General features: G+C 44.0%; 1 protein-coding gene across 1 annotated transcript in view; it reads right to left on the bottom strand.

Annotated features, from left to right (window-relative positions):
- The window catches only part of LOC140714540 (von Willebrand factor D and EGF domain-containing protein), a 308,836-nt gene that overhangs the window by 207,160 nt on the left and 84,710 nt on the right, over nucleotides 1–16,966 (bottom strand). Inside the window, exon 8 of the mRNA XM_073025817.1 lies at nucleotides 4,172–4,389. Coding sequence (XP_072881918.1) covers nucleotides 4,172–4,389 — 218 coding nt within the window. The remainder of the gene's footprint in view (nucleotides 1–4,171; nucleotides 4,390–16,966) is intronic.

Below are 16,966 nucleotides of genomic sequence, written 5' to 3' on the forward strand. Positions count from 1 at the left end.
CTGAATTTAAAAAAGACACAGGTCCTGTATCAGCCACTACCATTTATTCAACCCTCCAGAAAAAATGACGATATTGCCCTTGAAAATGCAGAACACTTTCCCTACCTTGGCAGCATTCTCTCCTCAAAAGCAGACATCAACACAGAAATCATCCCCCACCTGAGCAGTGCTAGTGAAGCCTATGCAAGATGAAGGATAAGAGTCTCTGAAGACTGCACCCTACATTTTCAAACAAAACTTGTGGTCTATAGAGGAGATGTCCTGCCTACATTCCTGCATGGAAATGAATCATGGACCACCTACAAGATACAACTAAAACCCTAGAACAATACTCCCAAGAGCCTTACAAAAGATTTTTAGAATCATCTGAAAGGACAAGCACAGTAACAACCAGCATACTGGAGGTGGCCAACATGAACAGCAACACCAATTCCAATGGACAGGTCAGGCCAACCAGATGCCTAACTTAAGTCTCCCCAAAGAGATCCTTTACTCCCAGTTGAAGGAAGGCCAGTGAGCCTCTGGTGGGCAGTGGAAGTGCTTCAAAGACAACATCAAAATCAGCCTGAAGAAATTCAACATTATATCTAAACACTGGGAATAAATTGAACTCAATGGATACACCCAGAAGAAACCTATTCAAGAGGGAGCTGCGCTACATGAGAGCAACTTCTGCTGTGCCACAGCTGTGAAAGGAGAGAGTGAACATCCAAAAGACCCAACCACTATCCACAACCACCACTTACTCTATCCCACACTGCACCTGAATATGTGGATCCTGGATTGGCCTCTACAGGTACTTGAGAAACCCACCAATAGACAACCCTTTAGGAGAACATCACACTCAACTCGGCTCAAGAGATCGCATTATGATCACACTGCCAATATGGCTACCAATTCGTGCATACAAAGTCCAACAAAAAAATACCAAAATTTCCATTTTGATGTTGCTTAAAGAGGGCTGATTGCTAATTAAGGCACAAAAAAAAACAAGAACTTAAAACAGACGAAATAGGACCAGGTATAATTCAATTGGAGCTCTGGGATTATTTATGTCCTCTTCATAACTTACTTTTGCATTAACAACAAGTCTGACTACTGTACATTGAGTGTAAATTGTTGAGGTTTCAATAATGATCTCTGTGGAGTTCAGATGGTTGAGTATCTGTGGAGTTCAGTAAGGGCTGGACTACTCTGAGGAACCAGGCCCAGAGTTAGCACGTTGAATAGTCAGAACAAAATTGGGTGTGGAGCGGGGAAGGGGAGTGCTTGGATCAGGAAGTAAGGAAGAATCAAGCTGACGTTAAGTCCCAGTTCAGGAAGCGCAGATCAAGGAAGTGAATGCAGAGTTAAGAGCCATCAGCGAGATGGGAAAGAGCAGGGCATTAGTACCAAAAGAGTGTGCCAGAAGTGGGTAAGAGAACTTAACTGAGTGGACTTCTAGCATTCCAGTTGGTAGCTCAAGTCAAGTCACTTTTATTGTCATTTCGACTGTAACTGCTGGTACAGTACATAGTAAAAATGAGACAAAGTTTTTTTCAGGACTATGGTGTTACATGACACAGTACAAAAACTAAACTGAACTACATAAAAAACAACACAGCAAAATACTTCACTAGACTACAGACCTACCCAGGACTGCATAAGGTGCACAAAATAGTGCAGGCATTACAATCAATAATAAACAAGACAATAGGGCAGTAAGGTGTCAGTCCAGACTCTGGGTTTTGAGGAGTCTGATAGCTTGGGGAAAGAAACTGTTACATAGTCTGGTCCTGAGAGCACGAATGCTTCGGTGCCTTTTCCCAGACGGCAGGAGGGAGAAGAGTTTGATGAGGGGTGCATGGGGTCCTTCATGATGCTGTTTCCTTTGTGGATGCAACGTGTAGTGTAAATATCCGTAATGGTGGGAAGAGAGACCCCGATGTTCTTCGCAGCTGACTTCACTATCCGCTGCAGGGTCTTGCAATCCGAGATGGTGCAATTTCTGAACCAGGCAGTGATGCAATTGCTCAGGATACTCTCAATACAACCCCTGTAGAATGTGATGAGAATGGGGGGTGGGAGATGGACTTTTCTCAGCCTTCGCAGAAAGTAGCTGCTCCTAAAGTAGCACCATTAAAAATGGCTGTTTAAAATATGCCTAATAAAAGCTGCACCTCAGAACAAGGTGATTTAATTTCCTGACTATGCTCAAAATGAAATCGAATCACATCTGACACAGAAATTATCCCACCATTGCAAGCATGATTCACATTTGGAGTTATCCCAAAAGACCTGCAGAATTGTGGGATTTGACTGGGTAATCATCGCAATTTTCTTGCAGCCCAAATAATAACCAATATCCATATGCAGAGCTCATAAAATATATGGGCATGCTTAAGATTTTCCAGGCCGGTATATTGAAAAGTCTGCTAATTCCTCTGTATACAATGCAATGTCCACCTACAATTATTCCTGTTTTGGGAATCTGATATAAAATGCAACCACAAACACAAGAAAGGTCCTGATAAAGGATCTCAGCCCCAAATGTTGACTGCTTACTCATTTCCACAGATGTTGCCTGGCTTACTGAGTTCCTCTGCATTAAGTCTGTTGCTTAAAATGCAATCCACTGACTTATAAATCAAAGCTCAGAAATCTTCACTGAAGCAAGCTTCTTCCATACTATACTATCAAATGCACTTTGTTCAGGCACTTCATGTGGTAAAATGAAAAAAGAATTTTCCAAATCCAAAGATTCCTCAGTTACTAATCCAACAGAACCAAATTAAATCTTATATTTATTAAAATGTAGAAATAAGACTGAGACAGCGCTTTGAATAATGTGCAGAATTCTGATATAGTAGCTGTAATTAAATGGAGTCACAGAACGAACAGAACTGTAAATTATGTAATTCAAGGAATAAAATTTTCATAGCAAAAATGGAGAAAAGAAAGCTTGTCGAAGCTGTGATATTAATAATAAACACTGTCATGACACCAAAGCTTGAAATGGAAACTGGTAATCCCTATTCATTCAGATAAGATTACAACAATGGTTACATTACAAAAAGAAGGAAATCTACACAGCAGTTAGGAAGAGTTTGGTGATATTAATCGTTCAAATAGTTATTGCAGAAAGGATGAAGATTGAATGTGAGCAAGCGGATGGACAAGGGTGGCACTGTAGTGCAGTGGTTAGTGCACCAGCGATCACTGATAGCGTTCAATTCCCGCAGCCGTCTGTAAGGAGTTTGTGGCCATTTGGATTTCCTCTGTGTGCTCAGGTTTCCTCCCACATCCCAAAGACATACAGGTATGGTTAGGGTTAATGAGTTATGGGCATGCTCTGTTGGTGACAATGTGCTAGTTCTTAAAGCAAGACAATGAATTTCATTGTATGTTTCAATGTTTAGATGTATGTAAAGCTAACAAAGCTAATCCTTAAGCAGGATAGATTTAGCTTCAATGTGGCTTGGCCCAGTTCTTGGGTACATAACAAAGTTTGCAGGCAAGTTGAGAGAGAGCATTTGGTCCAATATAATTAGGTAAGCGTTGGTAGTGCAGAGGTTAGATGACCAGACTAGCAGTACATGGTTCTAGACTAATGTCCAAAGACCTAAATTCAAATCCCACTCTAACAGTTGTGGAATTTAGCTTCAGCTGATGACCGAATGTTTAAAAACAAGAACCATTAATATGGCAATTATAAACATGTACTGGACAAAGGTAAAAGCAGATGTTCAATCATAATTATTCATTAAATACTGGCATTCCAGTGATTTTTTTTTGAAATCATGGAATTCAGGCAGTTACAAAGAGCAAAGTTAAATATATCAGGAGTGGAGTAAAGTGAATTATTCTATTAGGTTAACCGATTCAGAAGGAAGAAAACACAGACGCTAGCTTGATGCCCCTAATTGCTTGCATCACCCCTGCATCATATTAGATAATCCCTGTAATCTGATGAGAAAACCAAATGGACCATTATGTAATACATTTCTGGGACTACAAATTGTTTGAATAGTCTGTAACAAAGTTTCTCAGTTGTTCAGTTGTGTATATTTTCCCTGTGGCATATGATTTGCAATTTCATAGGCTGATACCTAATGACAACCATCAAAACTTTTTGAAATTAAAATTCAAAGTAACCTGCTGATGCTGTTAAAATGATTTATTAGAATCTCACCTTCATATCCTTTGGGGTGTAACCATGCCACAAGAAATTGTTTGATTTAATAGGCTCAATCCTAATATTGCTGACACGATTTCCATCTCGAGCAAAGTCTGTCACAGCTGTCACAAACAGAGTACTTCTTGCGCAGCCCCCAGCCACACAAGGTATCCGTATTAAATCCACCTGGCATGAGGAGAGTGCTACATTCAGGGGTGAAGAACTCTGACTGTCTGGAAATACAACAGCAAATGAAATCATTAAAAAGATATTGAACGTGTCTCATTTCTTCATAGATACAGAGAATCAGCTCATAACATAACACAAAGACAATTGATTCTGAGACGTTATCATTCTTAATTTGAGACACAAATGTGAAATTCTGATTCAGCATAGGAACAGAGAAATCAGACCTAAATTTGTTCTTGGTAATTGTTTCTTCAATTTCATATGTATATTGATGATGGCTAAAAGTGTCATGAATCACAATAATTGTCAGTATTCATCTCCGACAAGAGGAAATTATAGGAACTGTAAATACCACTACAGTGTCATACATTTTAGCTCTCATTTCTGCAATCTGAGTGCAGTAGAAATATACGTATGCATTTTGACATTGTTAAAGCAATAACTGCATAAAGGAACACTGTTTCTGGAAGCACAAAAGTGCACTGAGCAGCAACAGTTCGTTTAGAGTAGACCATGAGTGTTTCATTGTGCTCAAGCTGTTTATCCCATTCTGCTGGTTGCTCCTCATAAACTTTAAGGTTCACCTTTCTGAGGTTAATTAGATTTCTTCAAAATGAACCAATGGACTTCACTTTAAGAATTACTTGTGGCAGAAGATTCCATTCTGATACCCTCCTGTTCTGAACAAAATGTCTTTCGTATGAAGTCTTTGCTTTAGATTATTTGAAATTTTGTGCTCTTTTTACACTGCCATTCACCTTAATCTGTTCCAAGCTCCAGAATCAGAATCAGATATATTATCATTGACATATAGTGTGAAATTTGCTGTTTTGCAGCAGCAGTAAAGTACAAAGATAGACAAAATATAAATAGTGTGAAGAAAGAAATAACAAGTTGGTGTTCATGGACATAGGGAGCATTCATAAATTTGATGGTGGAGGGGAAAAGGCTGTTCCTAAATCATTGAGTGTGGGTCTTCAGGCTCCTGTATCTCATCTCTGATGATAGTAGATAGTGGATAACAAAGGAAGTCAGAGATTGCATAGCATTAAAGAAAGGAAGTATGACAGAGCTAAGGTGAGTGGGAGGACAGATGATTGGGAAATTTTTAAGGAACAACAGAACTTAACTAAAAAGGCAATACGGGGAGAAAAAATGAGGTACGAACGCAAGCTAGCCAGGAATATAAAGGAGGATAGCAAAAGCTTTTTTAGGTACGTGAAGAGAAAGAAGATAGTTAAGAACAATGTTGGGCCCTTGAAGAATGAATTGGGTGAAACTGTTATGGGAAACAGAGAAATGGCAGAAGAATTTAATGAGTACTTTAGATCTGTTTTCACTAAGGAAGACACATGCAATCTCCCAGATGTATGGATGGGCCAAGGACATAGGGTAACAGAGGAAATGAAACAGATTGACATTAGGAAGGAAACGGTGATGAGTAGACTGATGGGACTGAAGGCTGACAAATCCCCAGGTCCAGATGGTCTGCATCCTAGGGTACTAAAGGAGGTGGCCCTGGAAATTGCGGATGCATTGGTAATCATTTTCCAATGTTCCTTAGATTCAGGATCAGTTCCTGAGGATTGGAGAATGGCTAATGTTATCCCACTTTTTAAGAAAGGAGGGAGGGAGAAAACAGAGAACTATCGACCTGTCAGCCTAACATCAGTAGTGGGGAAGATGCTAGAGTCCATTATTAAAGATGAAATAGTGGCATATCTAGATAGCAGTGATAGGATTGGGCCGAGCCAGCATGGATTTACCAAGGGTAAATCATGCTTGACTAATCTATTGGAGTTTTTCGAGGATGTAACCAGGAAGTTAGACAGGGGAGATCCAGTGGATGTAGTGTACCTCGATTTTCAGAAGGCATTTGATAAGGTCCCACATAGGGGATTGGTGGGTAAAATCAAAGATCATGGCATCTGGGGGAAGACATTGAAATGGATAGAAAACTGGTTGGCAGATAGAAAGCAAAGGGTAGCGGTGAATGGGTGTTTCTCGGAATGGTAGGTGGTGACTAGTGGGGTGCCACAGGGCTCGGTTTTGGGACCACAGCTGTTTACGATTTACGTCAACAATTTAGATGAAGGCATTGAGAATAACATCAGCAAGTTTGCTGATGATACTAAGCTGGGTGGCAGTGTGACATGTGATGAGGATGTTAGGAGAATTCAGGGTGACTTGGATAGGCTGGGTGAGTGGGCAGATACTTGGCAGATAACGTTTAATGTGAATAAGTGTGAGGTTATCCACTTTGGGAGTAAGAACAGGAAAGCAGATTATTATCTGAACGGTATAAAGATAGGTAAGGGAGAAATACAAAGAGATCTAGGAGTCCTTGTTCATCAGTCACTGAAGGTGAATGAGCAAGTGCAGCAGGCAGTGAAGAAGGCTAATGGAATGTTGGCCTTTATTACAAAGGGAATTGAGTACAAGAGCAAGGAAATCCTCTTGCATTTGTACAGGGCCCTGGTGAGACCACACCTGGAGTATTGTGTACAGTTTTGCTCTCCAGGGTTAAGGAAGGACATCCTGGCTGTAGAGGAAGTGCAGCGTAGATTCACAAGGTTAATTCCTGGGATGTCCGGACTGTCTTACGCAGAGAGGTTAGAGAGACTGGGCTTGTACATGCTGGAATTAAGGAGATTGAGAGGGGATCTGATTGAAACATATAAGATTATTAAGGGATTGGACAAGATAGAGGCAGGAAATATGTTCCAGATGCTGGGAGAGTCCAGTACCAGAGGGCATGGTTTGAGAATAAGGGGTAGGTCATTTAGGACAGAGTTAAGGAAAAACTTCTTCTCCCAGAGAGTTGTGGGGGTCTGGAATGCACTGCCTCGGAAGGCAGTGGAGGCCAATTCTCTGGACGCTTTCAAGAAGGAGCTAGATAGATATCTTATGGATAGGGGAATCAAGGGATATGGGGTCAAGGCAGGAACCGGGTATTGATAGTAGATGATCAGCCATGATCTCCAAATGGCGGTGCAGGCTCGAAGGGCCGAATGGTCTACTTCTGCACCTGTTGTCTATTGTCTATAGTAATGAGAAGAAGCACGTCCTGAATGGCGAGAGTCTTTAGTATTGGACATAGGTTTCTTGGAGGCTGCGCCTCACCAATTAGAATGCTCTCCACCTCACTCCTATAGAAATGAGGAAGTCTTTGGTGACATACCAAAGCACACGATCATATCTTTCAAATTCTGTGAAATGAGCTTTCCAACATTGAATATACAGCAATTGTTCTTTCGAGCAAATAGAATCTTTCAGCATGTCAATGCAATTCCCTACTGCCTCTAGTCCATTTAGTCATAGTCATAGAAAAGTACAGCATAGAAACAGGCCCTTGGGCCCATCTAGTCCATACAAACCATTTAAACTGCCTACTCCCATTAACCTGCATGGGGACCATAGCCCTGCATACACCTACCATCCATGTACCTCTCCAAGCTTCTCTTAAACGTTGAAATTCAGTTTGCATGCATTGACAGATCATTCCACACTCTCATGGCCATAGAACACTACAGCCCAGTTCAGGCCCTTCAGCCCTCCATGTTGTGCCGACCCATATAATCCTTAAAGTACTAAACCCACACTACCCCATAACTCTCTATTTTTCTTTCATCCATGTGCCTGTCCAAGAGGCTCTTAAATACCCCTAATGTTTTAGCCTCCACCACCATCCCTGGTAAGTCATTCCAGGCACTCACAACCTTCTGTGTAAAAAACTTTCCCCTGATGTCTCCCCTAAACTTCCCTCCCTTAAGTTTGTACATATGCCGTCTGGTGTTTGCTATTGGTGACCTGGGAAACAGGTACTGATTGTCCACCCTATCTATGCCTCTCATAATCTTGTAGACCTCTACCAATTCCCTCTCATTCTTCTACGCTCCAAAGAGAAAAGACCCAGCTCTGCTAACCTTGCTTCATATGACTTGTTCTCCAAACCAGGCAACATCCTGGTAAATCTCCTCTGCACCCTCTCCATAGCTTCCACATCCTTCCTATAATGAGGTGACCAGAATTGAACACAATATTCTAAGTGCGGTCTCACCAGAGATTTGTAGAGTTGCAACATGACCTCTCTACTCTTGAACTCAATCCCCATTAATGAAGCCTAGCATCCCATACGCCTTCTTAACTACCCTATCAACCTGTGCAGCAACCTTGAGGGATGTAAGGATTTGAACCCCAAGGTCCCTCTGTTCATCCACACTCTTAAGTAACTGACCATTAATCCTGTACTCAGTCTTCTGGTTTGTCCTTCCAAAATACATCACCTCACACTTATCCGGATTGAACTCCATCTGCCATTTTTCTGCCCAACTCTGCAGCCTGTCTACATCCTCTTGTAACCTTCGACAACCTACAGCTCCATCCACAACTCCTCCAATCTTTGTGTCATCTGCAAACTTACTCACCCATCCTTCTACCTCTACATCCAGGTCATTTAAAAAAATCACAAATATCAGGGGTCCCAGGACAGATCCCTGCAATACTCCACTAGTCACCGACCTCCAAGCAGAATACTTTCCTTCCACAACTACCCTCTGCTTTCTTCCTTTAAGCCATTTTTTTATCCAAACAGCCCCAAGGTTCCACTTATCCCATGCCTCATAACTTTCTGGATGAGTCTTTCGTGAGGGACCTTGTCAAATGCCTTGCTAAAGTCCATGTAGACCACATCCACTGCCCTACCCTCATTAAGTTTTTTTGTTACCTCTTCAAAAAACTCTATCAGGCTCGTGAAGCACGATCTTCCCTTCACAAAGCCAAATGCTCGTAGATCCTATCCTTAAGAATCCTTTCCAGTAGTTTGCAGACCACCGATGTAAGACTCACCGGTCTATAGTTCCCAGGTTTCTCCCTATTACCTTTTTTGAACAAGGGAACTACATTTGCCATTCTCCGGCACTTCCCCTGTAGCCAAAGAGGATTCAAAGATCATCGCTAATGCTCCAGCGATCTCTCCTCTCAATTCCCACAACAACCTGGGGTGTATCATATCCGGCCCTGGGGATTTATCAATCTTAATGTTTTTAAGAAGATTCAGCACTTCTTCTTCTGTAATCTCCACATTGTCCAGCACACAGGCCTGCTCTACTTCAACCTCACCCTGATCGAGATCCTTTTCACTTGTGAATACTGAAGCAAAGTATTAATTTAGGACCTCTCCAACCTCCTCCACCTCCAGGCACTGTGGAGGCCCTCTTTGTCCTTTAGTGGTCCCACCTTCATTCTCATCATCCTCCTGTTCTTCACATATGCATAGAACGCCTTGGGGTTCTCCTTAATCCTACATGCCAAGGCCTTCTCATGCCCCCTTCGAGCTCTCCTAAGTCCTTTCTTTAGCTCCTTCCTGGCTACCCTATATTTCTCATGAGCCCCTCCTACTTTCTGCTTCTTATATCTTCCTTTTTCCTCTTGATGAGTTGCCTCACATGTTTCGTCAGCCACGGTTCCCTTTTCCTACCATTTTTTCCTTGCCTCAGTGGGACAAACCTATCCTGAACCCAGCTCAAGTGGTCCCTAAACTTCTACATTACTTCTGTGCTTTCCCCTTTGAACATCTGTTTCCAATTTACTCTCGCTAGTTCCTGCCTCATCCCTTCGAAGTTAGCCCTTCCCCAGTTAAACACTTCACCATTTCATCTGATTTTATCCCTTTCCATAGCTATGCTGAAGCTAAGGGAGTTGTGGTCACTCTCACCAAAATGCTCCCCCACCAAGAGGTCTGTCACCTGACCTAGAACTAGATCCAGTATAGCCTCTCCTCTTGTCAGCCGGTCCACATACTGCGTCAGGAATCTTTCTTGAACACACCTGACAAATTCAGCCCCATCTATCCCCCTTGTACTCAGGAGGTGCCAGTCAATATGAGGGAAGTTGAAATCACCCATAACTACTACCCTGTATTTCCTGCACCATTCTAAAATCTGCCTGCTTATCTGCTCCTCGGTGTCCCGAGGGCTATTTGGGGGCCTATAGACTACTCCCAGCACAGTGATTGATCCCTTCCTATTTCTGACTTCCACCCAGACTGACTCTGTGGACACTCCCTCTGCAGCGTCCTCCCTTTCTGTAGCCGTGATACTATCCCTGACCAGCAATGCCACTCCCCCCCTTTTCTACCTCCCATTCTATTTCTTTTAAAATACCTGAACCCGAGGACCTGCATCATCCAATCTTGCCCTTCCTCCAGCCAAGTTTCAGTAACAGCCACAACATCGTAGAGTCCACGTACTAATCCATGCTCTAAGTTCATCCTCCTTGTTTCTAATATTCCTAGCATTGAAATAGACACATTTCAACCCCTTTAACTGGCTACAATTATGTTCTGTCCCCTGCCTGTCCTTCCTCATCAACTCAGAACTCTTAGCATCATGCCCTTGTGCTTCTACTTAATTCCTGCACTCACATTCTAATTCCCACCCCCCACCAAACTAATTTAAACCCTCCCCAACAGCTCTATCAAACCTGCCTACCAGGATATTGGTCCCCCTGGGATTCAATTGCAACCTGTCCTTTTTGTACAGGTCACATCCGCCCCAAAAGAGGTCCCAATGATCCAGAAATCTGAATCCCTGCCCTCTGCTCCATTCCCTCAGCCACGCATTTATCCTCCACCTCATTCTATTCCTATACTCACTGTCGCGCGGCACAGGCAGTAATCCCGAGATTACTACCTTTGAGGTCCTGCTTTTCAACTTCCTTCCTAACTCCCTGTAGTCTTCTTTCAGGACCTCTTCCCTTTTCCTACCTATGTCATTGGTACCAATATTCACCACAACCTCTGGCTGTTCTCCCTCCCACCGCAGGATACCTTGGACGCAATCAGAAACATCCCGGACCTTGGCACCTGGGAGGCAAACTACCATCCGAGTTTCTTTCCTGCGTCCACAGAATCGCCTGTCTGACCCCTGACTATAGAGTTCCCTATCATTACTGCCTTCCTCTCCCTTTCCCTACCCTCCTGAGCCATAGGGCCAGACTCTGTGCCCGAGGCATGGCCACTTTCGGTTCCCTCAGGTAGGCTGTCCTCCCCAACAGTACTCAAACAGGAGTACTTATTGTCGAGGGGTACAGCCACAGGGGTGCTCTCTAGTACCTGACTCTTTCCCTTCCCTCTCCTGACTGTGACCCATTCGTGTGGCCCCGGTGTGACCAGCTGCCTATAGCTCTTCTCTATCACCTCCTCACTCTCCCTGACCAGACGAAGGTCATCGAGCTGGATCTCCAGTTCCCTAACACGGTCCCTTAGGAGTTGCATCTCGATGCACTGGGTGCAGATGTGGCCATCCGGGACGCCAGGAGACTCCAGGACCTCCCACATCTGACACTGACCACAGAAAACCAGCCTCACACACATACTACTTCCTTTTGCAATCAACAACTGCCTCGCCTTGTCCCATTACCACCGAAGCCCGTTGAGCCAAAGCCCTTACACTCTGCTGCCTCTCACTCTGCTGCCCACTGGATATGGCTGCCTTCTTTTTAAACTGTTCACGCTCAACTGGCTGACGTCATGCGCCTGCGCAGTCTGGCCTCTCTCTTCCCCCGAGAACTCAAAATATCTTCCCACTGGAAATCCTTAGGTGCTCTCCCGCCGCCTTCTTGTTCTGAAATTGAGTTAAGAAGTTTCCCTCATATTCCCCTCAAACGTTCCACTTTTCACTTTTAACCCATGACCCCTAGTTGTAGGCCCATCCAACTGGGCCTAGAGGAAGTGGAGTAATGTACCAAAACTTGCAAAGACATTTAGTCAAGTCAAGTCAAATCGCTGTTATTGTCATTTCAACCACAACTGCTGGTACAGTACACAGTAAAAAAATGAAACAATGTTCCTCCAGGACCATGGTGCTACATGAAACAACACAAAACTACACTAGACAACCTGGAAACAATACAAACGACACTAGAGTATGTGAAACAAATCAAAACTACATTAGACCTCAGACCTACACGGGACTACATAAAGTGCACAAGACATTGCAAGACTGTACCATGATTAATGAACAAGACAATAGGCACAGTAAAGGGCAAATTACAATATAATAATAAATTATGTAAATGTAAACAATGTCTTAGCAGGGATTGAGAAAGAAATGAGCAAAAATTGCAAAAGGAGTGTGTGTGTGTGTGTGTGAGAAAGATAAGTACAGATAAGTAGGTAGGTCGGTGTCAGACTAGACTCTGGGAATTGAGGAGTCTAATGGCTTGGGGGAAGAAACTGTTACACAGTCTAGTCGTGAGAGCCCGAATGCCTTGGTACCTTTTGCAAGATGCCAGGAGGGAGAAGAGTTTATATGAGGGGTATGTGGGGTCCTTCACAATGCTGTTAGCTTTGCAGATGCAGCGTGTGGTGCGAATGTCTGTAATGGCGGGAAGAGAGACCCTGATGATCCCTTCAGCTGCCCTCACTATCCGCTGCAGGGTCTTGCGATCCGAGACGGTGCAATTTCCGAACCAGGCAGTGATGCAGCTGCTCAGGATACTCTCGATACAACCTCTGTAGAATGTGGTGAGGATGGGGGGGGGGGGGGGTGGGGGTGGGAGGTGGACTTTTCGCAGCCTTCTGATGCACCATCAATAACTCATTCTCAGACGTAAAGGCGAGATATCGGCTTTTATTGACTGGAAGAAGGAACAAGCAGTGAGTGACCACCATACTACATCCTGGAGACAGAGAGGCCGGGCTCAGACCTCCATCACCTTTATACAGGGGTCTGTGGGAGGAGCCACAGCAGCAGTCATCAGGGGGCGTGTCCAGACAGGTATCTGTAGTTCACCACACCTTTGCAGAAAATAGAGACGCTGCTGGGCTTTCTTGGCTATGGAGCTGGTGTTGAGGGACCAGGTGAGATTCACCAGCAGGTGAACACCAAGAAATTTGGTGCTCTTAGCGATCTCTACGAGGAGCCATCGATGTTCAGCGGGGAGTGGTCGCTCCGTGCTCTCCTGAAGTCAACAACCGTCTCTTTTGTTTTGTTCACATTAAGAGACAGATTGCTGGCTCTGCACCAGTCCGTTAGCCAATGCACCTCTCTTCCGTATGCTGACGTCATTCTTGCAGATGAGACACACTGCAGTCATGTCATTGGCAAACTTGATGATGTGGTTCAAGCTGTGTGTTGCAGCACAGTCGTGGATCAGCAGAACGAACAGCAGTGTACTGAGCACACAGCCCTGGGGTGCCCCTGTGCTCAGTGTGGTGTTGTAGGAGATGCTGCTCCCGATCCGGACTGACTGAAGTCTCCCAGTCAGAAAGTCTAGAATCCAGTTGCAGAGGGAGGTGTTCAGGCCCAGCAGGCTCAGCTTTCCAGTCAGATGCAGAGAAATGATTGTGTTGAATTTTGAACTGAAATCTATGAACAGCATTTGAAAGTACGTGTCTTTTTTGTCCAGGTGGGTGAGGGCCAGGTGGAGGATGGTGGCTATGGTGTCATCTGTTGAGTGGCTGAGACGATACACAAACTGCATGGGGCCCAGTGAGGGGGGCAGCAGGGTCTTGATGTGTTTCAGAACGAGCCTCTCGAAACACTTCATGATGATGGATGTGAGTGCAAAGGGACAGTAGTCGTTAAGGCAGGACACTGAAGCATGGTTTAGGTTTATATACAGTCCTCCCATAAGTTGCTGAATGCCCTGGAACTTTCTGTCTTTAATAGCTGATAGACTTACAGCTTTACACTGTTTCACAATGGATTTTCAGCTTTTTTTGGTGAGGGAGTGGGTGAATTACATTTATTGCCAAGACATGTTCTTCTTGTATGAATATTCATGGTTCCAGTTTTGTGTCAATTGCTTCTAAATCTTTGTATCAGAGCCCAGCTAATCATCCACTCGGCAATTCACTCTAAACAATAATACAATCACTTCTCCAAATTCATCTGCATAACTTTTTGCAATTTCAGAACAGAAAAGATTGACAGATCATTTATTGTACTTAATGCTCTAGGCACTAGAAGTAGAATTTGAGATCAGTCCAAGTCATAAGAAGTCTTCTAAATTTAATTTCTATCATTCAATCTGGAAATTGACTCAGTGGAAATTATGCAAAGTACTTTGATACAGTGAGATTGCAAGTTTAAATTTACATAAACTGCAGCTGGAAGATAGCAATACAATACTGCAAACTCCAAATGTTCCTCCAGCCTATCTGACATTTAAGATAACAAGTTGTCTTAGTTAGTAGTCCCAGATCAGATAGTAAAATTTACTTACAACTTTGTTTTTGAAAAACACAATTAGATCTGGCATATAACAAGATGGCACAGTAACATGGATTTCAAGTGTTTGGGAACTGGAAGGATGGGAGAAACTTAAGAAAATTATGAAAACTATGGATATGGTACTGAGAAAATTGTTGGGCACATTTGCTGAAAAACCACAAGGTCCTATTAGGTTTCATTGAAGGGTTTTAAAAGAAAAGCAGGTGAGATAGTTCACGCTTCGATTGAAATTTTTTGAGATTTCTTGGATATGGGGTAAAACTCTACTTGATTGGAAAATTGCAATGAGATTCCTTTATTCAAAACGTGATGGACACTGAAAGCAGAAACTGGTGCCCAAGTCGCATCTGTTATTAAATAACAATTAATAACATCTGTTATTAAAATTCTAAAAGCTGAAGTTATAACAGTCCAGCACCTTGAAACATTCACAGTAATCAGGCAAAGCCAGCGAAGGTTTGGGAAGGAAAAATCTTGTCTGATCACTTTGTTGGAGGTGTTTGAAGAAGTAATGGATAAAGGGGAACTTACAGTTTTCCAGAAGGCCTTTGATATTGTACCACATCAAAGGTGATTGTGATAAAGAAAAGCGTATGGTCTAGAAAGTAATCTGCTAGCCTGGAAAGAAGATCAGATAACTAATAGGAAACCAAGATGTAATGAGTGGCATGCTGAGGCCTCACCTTCTCACAAGTTATTGGATGAAGGCGCCAACGATACGGTTACTAATGAGACAAAGCAAACATACACAAAATGCTGGAGAAACTCAGCAGGCCAGGCAGCATCTTTGGGAAAAAAATACTGTACAGATGTGCTTGGATTTCCAGCATCTGCAGATTCTCTCGTTTGTTACTAATGAGACAAAGATGGGTAGAGGACAAAAGGGGATTACAGAGGGGATGGGTTAAGTGCATGGATAAAGTTTATTTAATAGGATATAAGGAAAAATGTGCAGTTGATCCCTTTGGACGGAAAACTATAAAGTTGCAAATTTATAAAACTCTGGTTAGGCCATATCTGAAATATCACATACAGTTCTGCTCACCTCACAAAAGGAAGGATGTTGAGGCTTTGGAGAGGGTGCAGAAGAGGTTTACCAGCATGCTGCCTGGTTTGGAGAGCATGTGCTATCATGAGAGGCTGGATAAACTTGGTAACACGAGTGAATCTGCAGATGCTGGAAATAAATAAAAACACAAAATGCTGGCAGAACTCAGCAGGCCAGACAGCATCTATGGGAGGAGGGAGTGACGACGTTTCGGGCCGAAACCCTTCATCAGGAGTGAAGTAACATGGGATGGTCGGGGGGGGGGGGGAATAAGAAGTGGGGGGAGGGATGAAGTAGAAAGCTGGGAAGTGATAGGCTGGAGGGAAATGGGCTAGGGGGAAGGTGGAGAATTATGGGAAATAAAAGAGAAAGAAAGGTAGGGCTGGGGGGAGATTATAGTGAGGAAGAGAACCAGACTAAAATAATAGATAGGGATGGGGGTAAGGTGGGGGGGGGGGCAGGGGTATCAACGGAGGTCTGTGAGTTGAATGTTCATGCCGGCAGGTAGAAGGCTACCTAGGCGGGAGATAAGGTATTGCTCCATCGACCTGCGTGTGGCTTCATCTTGACGGTAGAGGAGGCCATGGACAGATATGTCGGAGTGGGAGTGGTATGTGGAATTAAAGTGTGTGGCCACAGCAGAGAGATCCCGCCACTGCTGGAGGACTGAGCGCCTGTGTTCGGTGAAATGGTCTCCCAGTCTGCGGCGGGTCTCCCCAATGTATAAATGGCCACATCGGGAGCACCGGATACAGTACATCACCCCAGTTGACTCGCAGTTGAAGTGGTGCCTCACCTGAAAGGACTGTCTGGGGCCTAGGATGGTGGTGAGGGAAGAAGTGTGGGGGCAGGTATAGCACTTCTTCTGTTTGCAGGGATGAGTGCCCGGAGGGAGGTCGGTGGGGAGGGATGGGGGGGGGGGGAATGAATGGACAAGGGAGTCGCATAGGGAGCGATCCCTGCAGAAAGCCGTGAGTGGGGGGGGGGAGGGGAAGATGTGGTTGGTGGTGGAATCCCGTAGGAGGTGGCGGAAGTTACGGAGGATTATACGTTGAATCTGTAGGCTGGTAGGGTGATAGGTGAGGACCAGGGGGACTCTATCCCTGGTGGGCTGGCGGGAGGATGGGGTGAGGGCAGAGGTGCGTGAAATACGGGAGATGCAATGGAGGACATAGTTGATAGTGGACGAAGTGAAGCCCCTTTCTTTAAAAAAGGAAGACATCTCCTTTGTCCTAGAATGAAAGGCCTCATCCTGAGAGCAGATGCAGCGGAGGCGGAGGAATTGAGAGAAAGGGATAGCATTTTTGCAGGAGACCGGGTGGGAGGAGGAATAGT

This window comes from Hemitrygon akajei, chromosome 2 (assembly GCF_048418815.1).
Source record: "Hemitrygon akajei chromosome 2, sHemAka1.3, whole genome shotgun sequence".
NCBI lineage: Eukaryota > Metazoa > Chordata > Chondrichthyes > Myliobatiformes > Dasyatidae > Hemitrygon > Hemitrygon akajei.